This window comes from Hemicordylus capensis, chromosome 5 (assembly GCF_027244095.1).
Source record: "Hemicordylus capensis ecotype Gifberg chromosome 5, rHemCap1.1.pri, whole genome shotgun sequence".
Lineage (NCBI taxonomy): Eukaryota > Metazoa > Chordata > Lepidosauria > Squamata > Cordylidae > Hemicordylus > Hemicordylus capensis.
Genome location: NC_069661.1, coordinates 154,373,654 through 154,388,868, shown reverse-complemented (window position 1 = coordinate 154,388,868; position 15,215 = coordinate 154,373,654). Strand labels below are relative to the sequence as shown.

General features: G+C 43.5%; 1 protein-coding gene across 6 annotated transcripts in view; it reads right to left on the bottom strand.

The window, feature by feature from the left end:
• Positions 1-15,215, bottom strand: part of ABCD2 (ATP binding cassette subfamily D member 2) — a 70,280-nt gene that overhangs the window by 16,563 nt on the left and 38,502 nt on the right. For all 6 annotated transcript variants that reach the window (XM_053253613.1, XM_053253612.1, XM_053253614.1 and 3 more), the window contains one exon: positions 10,972-11,117. In XM_053253613.1, coding sequence (XP_053109588.1) covers positions 10,972-11,117 — 146 coding nt within the window. The remainder of the gene's footprint in view (positions 1-10,971; positions 11,118-15,215) is intronic.

The window sequence follows — 15,215 nt, the reverse complement described above, 5'->3', positions numbered from 1 at the left end:
GTTTATGGCTTGTATGGTGTTCCCGCCATTGAGTTTGGACTTGAGGATTTTTCTAACTCTCCTGATGAATTCACTTCCAATTTTTTCTTTTAACTTCAGCATGTGCAATGTTATCAGCCTGGAGAATGCCCAAGTATTTGTAATGTTTTTTCTCTTCCAGGTTCTTGATGTTGCTTCCATTGGGCAGTTGTTGTTATTAATTAATTAATTAATTAATTAATATTTATTCACACAGTCAGACGACAGGTGTTATTGACTGGTTTGTTTTATCCAGACATCCAGTCCTCCTCCTCCTGCTCCTCCTCATTATTATTATCTGCAGTAATATGCAGATGACACTCAGCTCTATCTCTCCTTGTCACCTGATACTAGGGAGGCAGTGGATGTCCTTAATCGGGGGCTGGAGGCCATAATGGGTTGGATGTGGACTAATAAAGTGAAATTGAATCTGGACAAGATCGAGGCAATGTTGGTCAGTAAGAGAGCCAATCAGGATGAGGAGATTCTACTGGTTCTGGATGGGGTTGCACTCCCCTTGAAGGAGCAAGTATGCAGCATTAGGGTATTGCTGGACCCAGCTTTGCTTTTGGAAGCTCAGGTGGAGGTGGTGGCCAGGGGTGCCTTTGCACAGCTTTGGCTAGTGCGCCAGCTGCATCCCTTTCTCAAGAAGGCAGATCTGGCCACAGTTACCCATGCCTTAGTCACATCATGGCTGGATTACTGTAACATGCTTTATGTGGGGCTGCCCTTAAAGAATATTCAGAAATTGCAGCTGGCTGCCGCATTTTGCACTAGCTGCAGTTTCTGAATATTCTTCAAGGACAGCCCCACATAGAGCGTGTTACAGTAATCCAGCCATGGCATAACTAAGGCATGGGTAACTGTGGTTTGGGGCCTGGATACCTGGGAGATACCTGCTCCCAAGGGTTGCTGCCTGCTTGAGGAGGTCATCTGTGGTGCCGACAATGAGGGAGGCTCGGCTGTCATGCACGGAGGACAGGGCCTTCTCTGTTGCTGCCCCTAGACTCCGGAATGCTCTCCCGTTGGCCATTCACTCCTCAGTCTCCATCACAGTTTTTAGAAAGTGTGTTAAATTGTGGCTTTTTACTCAGGCTTTTACATGATGGTCTCTTCTGATGTTGCTTTGTATTTTGTATGATTATATTGTCTTTGTAATTTAAATCTTTTTAGTCAAATCTATGTTTTTATATTTTTAGCTTAATATTTTAATTGAAATTTTTATAGTTTTAATTTTTCTATGTGAACTGCCTTGAGATTGTTATAATGAAAGGCAGTATATAGATTTAACAATAAATACATAAATACTACACGAGACATTTCTGTCACCTAAGTGTCTCATGTGACATAGCAAGCAACACTGACAACTCATAGTGGAGACAGGGACTAGCATGTGAAATGACAAAATACTGTAATCAGAGAGTGGCTCAGCTTGGTTTGGTTGTACAATGGTTCTAAAACTGGTTAAAACATCCAATGATTTATATTATTGTGAATGTGACTGTTACTCATCCTTTTACTCACAGGGTAAATGTGTGGTGTTTAACGAGTGATGTCATAATGTCCTTTAAGAAATGTTAATGCTGGAATAACAGAAAACATGCTTTCAAATCGTATTCTGAAAGTTATATTCTTACAAGGAGATTTCACACATCAGTTCTAGGCTAGAAGCTAATGAAAGTGCATGAGAGAGTATCAAATGCACAGCTGTAATTTTGTTTTCTATTTTCTATAGATGTTAGCAATGTCCTCTCAGCTTGAGCCCCGAAATCAATCTTGAAAAAGCCTTCTTCAAAAGGAGAGGCAAGCTTCCGAATCTTGAGACTCTCTTCAGACAGTGAGGCTAGTCACACACACGTGCAAAACTGGTTAAGGGAGCCCAGCCCAGTTTTGCACACTTGTGTGAACCACCAGGATCGGGCTGATCCCAGGAGCACCATGACCGCAAACCCGCCTAAGTAGCCTCCCATAGAATGGGGTAGTAGTAAGGTAACATCCGAGAGTCTAGACACATTAGATTCTCAGATGTTACATTGCTTCTTCTTAGGGATTCATTATGAGAAAAAGTTAGTTAACACCAGAGATTCTAAAATACATTAAAAATCACCAGGGTGCCCCACTGCCTTGTGGGCTGTGTGGTAGCTGACACCCATGGCACTCTACTCACAACCCACTTTTGAGCATCTAGGCGCTATCCATGGGAAATAACAGGGCTGCTTTGAATCCCCATTATTCCCTATGGCAGAAAAATACAAAGTCACTTAAAACTAAAAAAATCCCTTTAAAAAATCAACCGTGTGTCCAATCGCTTTGCATTTTGGGTGGTAGGCAGCATCCATGGTGCCCTGCCACTCAACCCACTTGCTGCCCCCTAGCCTGTAAAAATCAAATTCGAATTGATTTGAATTCAAATCGAAGCTACCCTGATTCAAGGGCAGCAGATTCAAGTTCAAATCAAATCACAAAAACCATTTAATGCACATCCCTAATATGAAGAAAAGAAGGAACTCTCCCTTCTCACTCACTGCTGCAGGGAGAGCAGTGGACTGGGATTCTGAAGGACTGGTGAGAAGGAGGTGGATTTTTCCAAGCCCATATATAGTTCCCCTGCTAACTGGGAATGGCATATTTTAAATTGATGGCTCTTGTATTTAAGCCAGGGAAGCAGGGACATAACAAGGCTGGAGTGGGCCCAGAGACAAAATTTTAAAATGGGCCCCTCGCCCACACACACACACACACACACACACACACACACACGTCATGTGACTTGCCTCTGGGGGGCCCCTTGAGGCGTGGGGGCCCCCAGGCAGCTGCCTCCCCTTGCCTAATGGTAGTTACGCCCCTGCAGGCAAGAGCAACTGTCCCTATTCAGCCCAACACAGTATCCCTCCCAGTGTGCCATTCTGCTATGTCATTTGCTTCCGAACAATTTTTGTTGAAAAGTAATAATTATAATCTATTTCTTCCTGGGGGGGGGGTTGGCGGGAGGGCAGATTGGACCACTACAAAATTAACACACGGTGAACTATGGGGAACTTACCCATCCTACTATTTCTGCCACAGTCGAAAGAGCAAGTCACTGGTTTCCCCCCCCAAAAGTGGCCTAGCTCAGCTTTTTCAAACACCTAGTTATGTGAATCAATTATATGCTATACTTATCTCCTTGTAAGACTACCTATGGCAAAGTGAAATGAATCCGCTTGAACAGGGCCAGCCAGTATGTCCCGGTAGATAAAATACTGTTCCTGGCCCTGGTAAATCTAAATTTAAACTCAGCCATGAACTCATTAGGTAAACAGGCTAAAACACTGTATTTTTTAGCCTCTCTTTGTAGACTAGGAATAATTATATAGACTCTTTTTGTAGACTGGGAATAATTATGGTGGGTTCCAAAGGTAGTACAAGGATTTTAAAACACATTAATAGTGCAATATAAATAATCTATAAACATGGAACTAGACCATTTGAAAATATGATTTTAAAAATTAATCAAAACAGGGAGAAACAATCTGACAGTGAAAACATTTCAGAAGGTCACAGAGTTGATCCAGTTCTGTTCCTCAGGGAAATTGTTGCAAAAATACTCTAACAGAGCTTGGGCAGACCAACTGGACTAATTTTGTTTTCCATAATTCTAGCTTATAGCTATTGTAAAATAAAGCAATGATTTAATGAACTGTTGTTGTGATCTACAAGGCTAGTACATTGATCATAGCTGCACGACACAGCAGAAGACCTTTACAGATTAAAATAAAATGCTAAGGATGTATCTATATCATAAAATCCAATGTGATTTAAACAGTCATTTCCTGTCTCCAGGGAACCCTGGGAACTTTAGTCTCTGAGGATGAGGGCTAGGAGTCACAATCAAAGAACTGTCAGCACCCTCACCAAATTACAGTTCCAAGGCCATTTGGGATAAGCCATAACCGTTATATTAATGCTAAATCAATACAAGTTTGTTCTGTAGGTGTGCCCTAATTGGAAGTTAAATTCTGCTAGAGACATTTGACCCATCTATCATAACATGTGGCACTACTGCAAGTTATGACCCATGGGATATTTAAAAACAACACCACAACAATTACCTTTTTATCCTCTCTCTTTCTGCTGAAACTAGTTCAAGAGCGTTTTAGGGCAAACTGCAGTTTCCACAACTCTCTCAAGATATAAATAATTAATCTGAGCCTAAAATAACCCACAATAAGCTTTCCTCTCCAGTATCCAAGACAGTCTGTTAAATATTTCAAGGAGATCATTTACCAAGCCTAAGCATAATTAGCTTACACCTGCTAACATAGTTTACAGGGCATGGAGTGTAGAGCTTCCCTATCAGGACGTATAATTAGAAGCTGCCGTCACAGGCAGAAATATTACACAATAACACAGAGCTGCAGAAGGGGCAAAGGGAGTCCTTAATGTGGAACGAAAACAGCCAAGAAACTGTAGGCTAACTGATCAATTAAATCACAAAGAGCTCTTCATGATGTAATGAACATTATTTTGTCTCTCTGTGTAAGCAAAGCATCCTTAAAGCTCTGTTCAGAAATTGTCTGCATCAGAGACTCAAGTCCAGCAGAGAGGACACAGCAGGGAGCATGCTGTCAATCCATATTAAAAAAGAAAAGAAAAGTCAGCCCTATGGAATCTCAAGCAGCTGCTGCAACATGCTTACCCTTCTTGAGGCTTTCTATATAGGACTCAGATGGTAAAACCAGAGAGACAAGAAAAAGACTAGAGCAGACAAATGGCCTGGACATCTGGTTCTGAATTGAAAGCTGCCTCACACCAAGGCAAAAGAACCGCAGCTGCATCTCTGCGGTACAAGCTCTATACATCTGGTATTGTTTTCCCTTACTAACTGTCTGGAGTCTGAGCAGGGTCAACTGTTCAAGGATCAATCTTGCTCATCCCAGGAAATCCCAAGGCTGGCCATCCTCATGCACTTAATGTGCGATTATAATCTTCAGACCACCACAGGCTCACAATTCCTGGGAGAATCTGAGGATTGGATTATGACAACCTAATCTTTCCCAACTAAAATTTTAAAGGGAGAATAATGTATTGTGTAAGCCACTCTAAGATGTGGCTGCTGCACAGAAAAGATGGCTGAGGAGAGGAGACCTGGTCTTGTGGTACCAAGCATGGCTTGACAGCTCGCTAAGCAGGGTCTGCCCTGGTTGCATTTGAATGGGAGACTACATGTGAGCACCGTAAGATATTCCCTCAGGGGATGGAGCTGCTCTGGGAAGAGCAGGAGGTTTCAAGTTCCCTTCCTGGCATCTCCAAGATAGGGCTGAGAGAGATTCCTGCCTGCAACCTTGGAGAAGCCACTGCCAGTCTATGTAAATAATACTGAGCTAGATAGACCAATGGTCTGACTCAGTATATGGCAGCTTCCTATGAGATAGCAATGTGAATATAGTGTTCTGCTTTTCACAAGCCACTGGATTCATGTGAAGAAGATAACCTCAGAAACATTTGTATCCATGACTCAAGCTAGAATATTATTTCTGGTTTTCAGACAAGGTATAAAGGTCAGGATCGTACCCACTGCCTACAATGTATATTTATCATCATCTCTAGGTTTCACAAGTGGTGTGTACAGAGCAGATGGGTATATACTGTATTTGTATGTACACAGGCTCTGTTCAAAAGTTATTGAATTTATATACCGCCTAATATAGAAATCTCTAGGCAGTGTACAGTATTAAAACATAATATAATATAAATATAAAACATTTAAAATTCATAAAAAGAAAAACATAATAGATAAAAACACATTGAAATTTAAAAATTTGGTTTTAGTTAAAAGTGTGGGGAAATAGGTATGTCTACATGGTCCTCCTAAAAACAAACAGAGACGGAGATGCTCGTATTTCAGCAGGGAGCACATTCCAAAGCCCTGGGGCAGGCACAGAGAAGGTCCAGTCCTGAGTTGCCAAATGGGTTGGCAACGGCAACCATAACCGGACCTCTCCAGATGATCTTAAGAGGCGACAGGGTTCACGACAGAGAAGGCACTCTCTTAAGTACCCTGGGCCTAAGCCAATAAGGGCTTTATAGGTAATAATCAGTACTTTGTCTCCAGAAATGGACGAATCTGGCATATCCGTTGAAGATGGTAAAAAAAACACTCCTGGCCACAGCCTCAACCTGAGAAACCAAGGAGAGTTTGGGATCCAGGAGCACTTCCAGACTATGAATCTGATCTTTCAGGGGGGATGTAACCCCATCCAGAACAGACAGATCTAAACCATCTCTCAGATCCTGACCCCCTACAGACAGTACTTCCGTCTTGTTTGGATTCAGCTTCAGCCTGTTATCCCTCATTCAGCCCAGTATCACCTCCAAGCAGGCATTGGGCGGGGGAGTCAAACCATTTCCTGATAAATGGGTGTCATCAGCATATTGATAGCAACCCAGACCAAACTTCCCAACGATCTCTCCCAGCAGTTTCATGTAGCTGTTAAAAAGTACTGGAGACAGTATGGAGCCTTGTGGAACCCCCACTCTTTAGCTCTCGCTTTTCAGCGCAACAGTCTCCAAGTGACACCATCTGGAATCTGCCAGAGGTAGGAACGGAACCACTGGAAAACAGTCCCACCCAATCCCACCTCCTTCAAGCGACCCAGCAGGATACCATGGTCAATGGTATCGAAAGCCACCGAGAGACCCAAAAGGATCAGCAGAGTCACACTCCCTCTGTCAGGGAGTCAGATATTTCAGTGGTGGTGGGGAATCGACCAAGATTTGGTGCTGACAGATAAGCAGGTCATGATAGGTGAAGGGAATTTAGTATAATCGTGGTTTCCCCCTCAATCAGGCCTACTATCTCTTTGACCTTAGAGAACAGTGCCTACAACCCACAGAAGCTCACCTTATTGCTTTGTAATGCCAGGTTGGTCCAAAGTAAGTCTGAGATCATCCATGATTTGATCTTGGATGAAGATGCCAACCTGGTGTGCATTACAGAGACTTGGTCAGGAGAGGCTAGTGTCCCGGTTTGGTCCCAGCTCCTCACAATGGGTTACTTCGTGGTGGAGCATGTGAGAGGATGTGGGGTGGCTGTGGTCTATAAGAATACTATTTCCCTTACCAAGATCTCTGTCAGGGAGTTGGCCTATATTGAATGTGTGTTCCTAAGTCTAGGGACCAAGGATAGATTGGGACTTCTGTTGGTATACCAATCACCCCGTTGTCCAACAGAGTCCCTCACTGAGCTGACGGACCTGGTTCCTGAGTTGGCATTGGAGTGGACCAGGTTGTTGTTGGTGGGGGACTTCAACGTCCATTTCAGGACCGGGTTGTCAGGAGTGACTCAGGACTTCATAGCTGCCATAACGACTATGGGCCTATCCCAAGTGGTCTCTGGACTGACGCATGATGCAGGTCACACATTTGATTTGGTCTTTTGCTCTGATCAGGGTGGTGTCCCATGGGTCCCACTGTTAGCTCTTCACTGTCATGGACAGATCTCCATCTGGTTAAGGTAAGACTTGCAGCCACAACCTACCTCTATAGGGGTGTTGAAGGACCCATTAGGTTGGTCCACCCAAGAAGGTTACTGGATCCAATAGGATTCCAAGGAGTCTTGGAAGGGTTTTAAGCTGGCTCTGCTAGTGATTCTGTCATGCTCTCGTGCAAATATGAAATAACAAACTTACTAGAGTGGTAGACACAACCACTTCTAAGCATCCTCTCAGACCTGCTTTAAAGTCAGCCCCGTGGTATTCGGATGAACTGTGGGACTCAAAGCGGCAAGGTAGATGACTAGAGTGCAAGTGGAGGAAGACTCAGTGTGAATCCAAAAGATTGCAACACAAAGTTCATTTGAGGACCTATGCTCTGGCAGTGCGGACGGCAAAGAAGCGGTTCTTCTCTGCCCGCATTGCTTCTGCAAACTTACATCCAGCTGAGTTGTCTAGGGTTGTGATGGGCCTAGTTCATGCCCCCTCCACCTTGAATTTGAACTTGGAACCATCTGTCACTCGCTGTGATGTGTTTAACAACTTTTTTGCATATAGACTTTTTTGCTGAACTAGACTCCAGTTACTGCAGAGTCTATCATAGAGGTGCCCAGCAACCCCTCTTGTAGGATTTAATTGGATCATTTTCAGTTTGTTACTTCTGAAGATGTGGACAAACTGCTTCGGACTATACACCCCACCACCTGCTCTCTTGACTCTTGCCCAACTTGGCTTATTTCACCTGGCAACCATATTATGAGAGAGGGTTTGGTAAATATCATAAATGCTTCTCTGAGGGAGGGCAAGATGCCTCCTTGTCTTAAGGAGGCTATTATTAAGTTATGACAAACATGTATGGATGGGGTGGGGCCAGTGGGCCTGATCCCAAACCCAATAAACACACACTTCTTGTCTGAACAGGGTAAGGCACAGGCAATATTAAAAATATACAAAAATTTCCCAAATAGTGCTCTGGGTAACACCAAATTAGGGATGTGCACAAATCACGATTCATGCACGGATTTGGAGAGAGGAGAGCAAGTCATTACCTGCTCCTCTGCTACTCACTGCAGCTTCCTGCGGAGGCAGCACCCACCAGCTCCCTCCCCATAGTGCCAAATACCTCATGTGGCTCCAATGCAATGGCAGCACGCACATGGCCTCCATGCATACGTGGAGGCCACTGGCGCAGGCCAGTGACCTCCACGTATGTATGGCAGCCATGTGTGTGCTGTCATTGTGCTGGAGCCACATGAGATGTTCGGCACCATGGGGAGGGAGCGAGGAGGAAGATCTTTTTTAAAAAGGAGAGCAGGGCCTTATCTACTCTCTGTCACTACATGCAGCTTCCTGCTGCAACTATGCTTGTCCCAAGAACCCCTGCACAATGCTGGCACACATGTGCAGACACCATGTGCATGCTGGTGCCATGTACGGGTTCTTGGGATAAGCACTGCCGCTGCAAGAACCTGCATGCAGCGATGGAGAGCAGATAAGGTCCAGCTCTCTTTTTCTCTCTTTTTAAAAGATCCCGCTACCTGTTCCTCTACCCACTGTTCATGCACATCTATAGTATGTGTGTGGTGTGGGGGGGGGGGAGCACCACAGCAGGAAGCTGAGGCAAGCAACGGAGGAGCAGGTATGGACCTGCTCTCCTCATTTTTAAAGGTGCCCCGGCTCAGCTTTGAATCTGTGCAAGAATCACGATTCGTGCACTTCACCAAACCAGTCCTGAAATCTTTACAAACTAAGGTTGCAAACATATGCACATGTATCTGGGGGTAAGCCCCATTGACCATAGCAAGACATACTTCCAAGTAAACACACATAGTGCTGCGCTGTATGTAATTAATTTCTTGACCTCTCCTCTTAGATCGGCAACAGGCAAATCTATTTTCACTCTGTGCAACTCTGATTTCTGCAATGATACTTCATCACTAGAAAGGTCATAGGTGAAAGGGTTGCTGCTGCTGACTTTTAAAAATATATACAAGCAATTATAGATGTTTGTCTCTGTATGTAAACAACTGTTATTTAAGGAATAAACATGTTCATGTCCATTTCATGCTGGCCCAATTCACAGTGGCCTGGATCATATAATCATTCAAATCTAGGTTTAATGCTGGTTACTGACATTAGCATGACTGTGTGAACATATGTCAAGACAGGAATCTCAGATTCATCTTAGGTCATATAACACCTTGGTGTGGGTTCACATAATCACACTAACATTGGTAACCCATGTTAAACCTAGATTCAAATGAGTGTGTGAACCAGGCCAGTGAAACACACACACACATAATTATTCTAAATTATGTGTGACACAGAACTGAACATCTAGGCATCCCATTACTGGATGGGATCCTTAAGGAGGTCAGGGAACTCCATGCACTTGCAAAACAGAAGCAAGGTTTTGTATAAAGTACTGCAACTTTGTAGTATGCACTGTATCACAAACTCTATCAATGAACTGAAGATGTCAAGAGAACCTATCCGTTGTTGGTTGCTTTATAAAGTTATTAAAAACCTCATCAGTGTTTTTACACACATCTTAGAATGTATTAAGATTTGAGCCTTAACTTTGACCAAATTCTCCCTCATTCAAAAACTTCACATTCAGACAAAGGGGAATTATAAATATCACCTTGGAGATCTTGCAAAGTATTTTAGGAAAAATAATCTGTGATCTAAGATTTACTGTCTGGGATTGCTACAACTCTAAGCCCTGGTTCCAATTAGTAGACTCCTAGAATGTTTGAGTGATGATCACAGTGCCTTGGAGAGAAAATAACAGCTAATCTCTAAAGCCAATATTCCCCTTTGGAGGACTGCCCTGGTAACTCTTTTACATTTTATGATGGTAACTCCTGATAACCACTTTACATTTTATGATGGTAAGTAGCATTGCCACCTTCTAATCACCTCCAAGCAATCTGTTTTGCTATAAATCAGTCAGTCAGATCTTTATTATGGTCAATGACCAGCAACAGAACAGAAAAGAGAAATATACTGTTGCTATAAGAGTGGTGGGGCTTGCTTGCTCAGTTAGTTAGTCTTTCCTGGAGAGGAGGGATCAGAACAACATATGCCCTCCAGGGTAGGGAAACCCAAAGAATTTAATGGGAAGGTGGGGGGTCCCCTTGCTTGGGAGTACATCTGCTGACTGAGAAGGGCTTTTTCCCATAGCTGAAAAAGCGTACCTTGTGCTTTCATAGTCTTCTCAATTGCCAGCTATGTCTGTGAGTGAACATGAAAATTATTAGATGAATTTCTATCCTCAGGCAGCAGCATCTCATAACCGAGACACTTGAAACCCTCTTTTCAGAACCTTGAAACTCAGTTGACACTCTTTTTTCTAGGATATGAAACTATTAGATTGCTTCACTGTCATAAAACTATGTTCCATATGTTTAGAATAAAAAATAATCCTGGTGGTGTATGTAACAGCTAAATATGATTCCAGATTAAAGAAATCACAAACCTTTGTGGAATGTAGAACATATGTTGAGGAGGTGGCTTGAAAAGAACTCCTTCATAGACTGGCCACAAGCCACTTAGAATTCTGAAGAGAGAACTCTTGCCACAACCATTGGGACCAGTGATTAGAAGATGCATTCCTTCCTCGACCTACAACAATGAAAATAAGGAAAACGGCTTTTACCTTTCTGAAGACAATTATGTTAACCAATTAGCAAATTCTAACATAGTACACTATACCCCCAGATGAAATCACTTTAGGATTCTGATTCACTGACATCCTGCAACTAAACATGTGCATTGAAATACCTATAGCAGAGCAAGATCCCAGTAATGACAAGATAATGTCACAGTGCCGCATTTACATGCTGTATCCTAAATAGTGGCCTGATTAACAGTGGATCTGATTAGCTGTACATTCCTACTCCCTACTTGAAACCTTAGAAGGCCTCATGAAAATTAAATCACAAGAATGGAAGATATTGGTGTGGAGGAATCCTATATCCTAGCATACAACAAAGAAGTTGTGAATGGTAATTTGTTGTGTATATCAAAAAATGTATACTGCCTCACTCCAGTCTTGTATGCTCCATTTTTGGCTATAGAAAGGAAAAGCAGAGCTGGAGAGGAGAGCTGGTCTTGTGGTAGCAAGCATGACTTGTCCCCATAGCTAAGCAGGGTCTGCCCTGGTTGCATATGAATGGGAGACTTGATGTGTGAGCACTGCAAGATATTCCCCTCGGGGGATGAAGCCACTCTGGGAAGAGCAGAAGGTTTCAAGTTCCCTCCCTGGCTTCTCCAAGATAGGGCTGAGAAAGATTCCTGCCTGCAACCTTGGAGAAGCCGCTGCCAGTCTGTGAAGACAATACTGAGCTAGATAGACCAATGGTCTGACTCAGTATATGGCAGATTCTTATGTTCTTAAGCAGCCCGTGTAAAATGTAGAGCTCCATCCATCATAGCCAACAATAGGAGCTCCATGTATGCAAAGCTCTGGCCATTGCTTGCATTTTGGAATTGTGTGCGTCATCAGAATCCAACACAGTTGCATTTTTAAAAATATGGGAATATTTGGTCTCAATGAAAATAGGGATGTGAAAACTCATTGTGGGAGAAGGTTGGAACTTAGCAAGTGGCTTAGATCTGCCTGTTCTGGATGCAGTTACACTCCCCCAGAAAAAGCAGGTACATAATTTGGGAGTACTTCTGGACACAACCCTCTCTCCGGTTTCTCAGGCTGAGACAGTGGCCAGGAGGGCTTTCTATCGCTTTGGCTGGTGTGCCAGCTACAACCATTTCTGGAGATAAACGACCTTAAAACAGCGATGCATATGCTGGTAACATCCAGACCTGACTGCTGCAATGTGCTCTATGTTGGGCTGCCTTTGTACATAGTCCGGAAACTGCAGCTGGTACAAAATCCAACAACCAGGTTGGCCTCTAGGGTTACCTGAAGAGATCATATTACACCCATTTTAAAAGAACTACACTGGTTGCCATCAATTTCCCGGGAGAAATACAAAGTCCAAAATATTTAAGAGAGCACCTTCTTCTTCATGAACCCCACTGTCTATTAAGATAGTCAGGGGGATCCAGTTGCGGTTGACACCAGCTTGGTCAGTGGCGACTCAAAACTGAGACCTTTCTAGGGTTGCCTTGAGACTTTGGAATGCACTTCTTAATAAAATTAGAGCTTCTCCTTCTCTGGAAGTTTTAAAGAAGGATCTGAAAACACACCTGTTTAGTCAGGCTTTTAGTTTATAGTTTTAAAGTGTAAAGCATCAGAGTTTTTATCAAATTGTTTGGGTCAATGTTTTAATTGGTGTTTTTATTTACCAATCATATTTATATATTGCCTGATATGTGCATCTCTAGGTGGTGTACACAATTTGGAGCACAACAAATGTAAAACAGAATGAAAACAGTTAAAATGATTTCATGGAATGAAAATGTAACACAATCTCATCAGATAAACACAATTAAACAGTTTAATTTGAAATTAAATTTTTTAGATTGTGAACCTAGAGATTTGCATATGGGATGGTACAGAAATGTGCCTAAATACATACATACAGCCAGCCCACCAGCTCACACAACATATACCATTAGCTAGTGAGAGTCCTCATCTATCTTCTATATATTTAATTATCTTTAATGTACCTGTCGCTAATCCCATGTGTGGCAGCTCTCGCAAGAGTTCAGAGAGCTTCTGGACAGTGACAGTGATGGGGCAGGGGTGGGAATAGCAGTAGCCAGCCAGCAGGCCCAGGAGTTAACGGCGGTTGCATTAAGTGATATGATGTCATTAAGCAGTGCATGCCATTGGCACCAATGATGTGAGCTAAAGGTGGGGAAAGTGTGAACAGAATGAACTGGATCTAGACCTTGTGCAAGAGGAAGGAAACTAATGCAAGAAAAAATTCCCATTCCGCCATACCACACTGGTCCCCTGCACCCCACCACAAGCCATTCCTGAGGTTCAGGGGACCACCAAGCAGAAGGTGGAATGGGACATGGAGGGCTGCAGGGGGAGGAGGGAACTGTCAATTTTGCAGAGGCACCTTCAAGCAGCTGGTTGCGAGACTTCAAATGGAGTCCTGCAGCCAGAAGGCACCTTCATCCAATTTTCAGCAAATTTCCCCTCCCTCTACAGTCTCCCAATCCATGCCCTTCCTGAGGCTCCCCCAATTTCCAGGAAAAACTGTTGAGAGGGTGCAGGGGGGCACAGCAGGAAGAAAGGATGGAAAAATTCCTTTGCATAGATTCAACCCATTGTGTTAAGCTAAGAGGCTGTTCGCACGTGCAGGCAAAACTGAGCTAAGGAAGAGAGAACTGCGCGTGAGCACTGCCGGCTGCTTCTCGGCTCCCAGCAGCAAACCCACCTCCAGAGCCCACCTCCAAAACGAGGTTAAGAGAGCAAGCACTCCCTTAGCCCCGTTTGCCAGCCCCGGTTGCTTTCAGCCGGGGCTGGGAGCCTGCAGGGCTCCTGCCTGGCTTCAGGGGAATCCCCACAATGCACCGTGCACTCCTGTGGTGCATTATGGGAGTTTTAGGGGGTGGGGTGACACTTTCCAGCCCCCAACCCTCCATGCTGCCAGGTGCAGCTGGCCATCATATGCACAGGCAATCTGCCCGCCCTGCAAAGACAGAGGGATTGTCTGCAGGGAGGTAAGTGCTCACTGATTGTGAGAATGTTCTCCAAGAGTTAAGAGAAAAAGAAGGGGAAAGATACAGAGCACCAGCAGCTTCACGTCTCAGACTATCTAGTTTCACTCTTAGCTACAATGTCAATTGTGTCCAATATTAATGGAGCATCTTTTAATAGTCAAAGAACAAAACTCCTTGTTTTACAAGAGTAAAGACGTCTAAAACATCACCTCCCTTGGGCCCACTTAGGAAGAGAAGCAGGGATAGAACGGAGCCTCCTAATGGCAGAAGATGTGAATTCTTGTCAGGGATATGCAGAGCCCCAGGTTGAATTCCACCGTGGAAACCACTTTGCTGACTCAGGTGAAAGAACTTTTGAAGAAAATCAATCTGCTTTTTGAATTTCTTCTTGTTTCATTGGTGCCGCATTACTAATTGCTCAGTAAACAACAGATCACTTCCTGAATGAATGTTCAGTAAGGCAATGTAGATTTTGATACATCTGTCTCATTTTGCAATATAAGCTTGTATTAGCATAATGCAGATTTTGCCTTGAATTCTGTTCTAGGCAGAATTTGGTGGCAAACCTCTTATTCTGTAATGTTGAAAAGGCAAAGGACAAGACGCATGAACTCTGGAGAAGGTCTGAAAAGCTTTACAGAAATGCCTCTCTCTCTGTCTCTGTCTCTCTCTCTCACTCACACACTCACATCTGAACCTCCCAGCATTACTCAAAGATATGTCTCACTGTTTTCTGATGGTTCCCCACACACATTACCAAAATACGAGTAAGGAAACACATGATCTAGAAAGTTGGTCTAAGAGGGTTAATAACTTGAATTGTGGCTTCATTGTGTCTTAACACTAGAAACGGCATTTCTTAACAACTTCAAAAAGCAAATGTTAACATCTGGCTGCAGCTGTACAACATTACTGTAGGAGGGCAAGATAAAACGGGAGTGGCCCAAAGGTACTTTGAACATTCTAGTTACAATTTTTAATCTGGAAGTGGCATTAGAACACAACCAGATCATTCTCACTCTCTGCCTGTTTCCTAAAGTAGGGTGAACTGTACACACCTGCCTCTACCACTGAGCCACT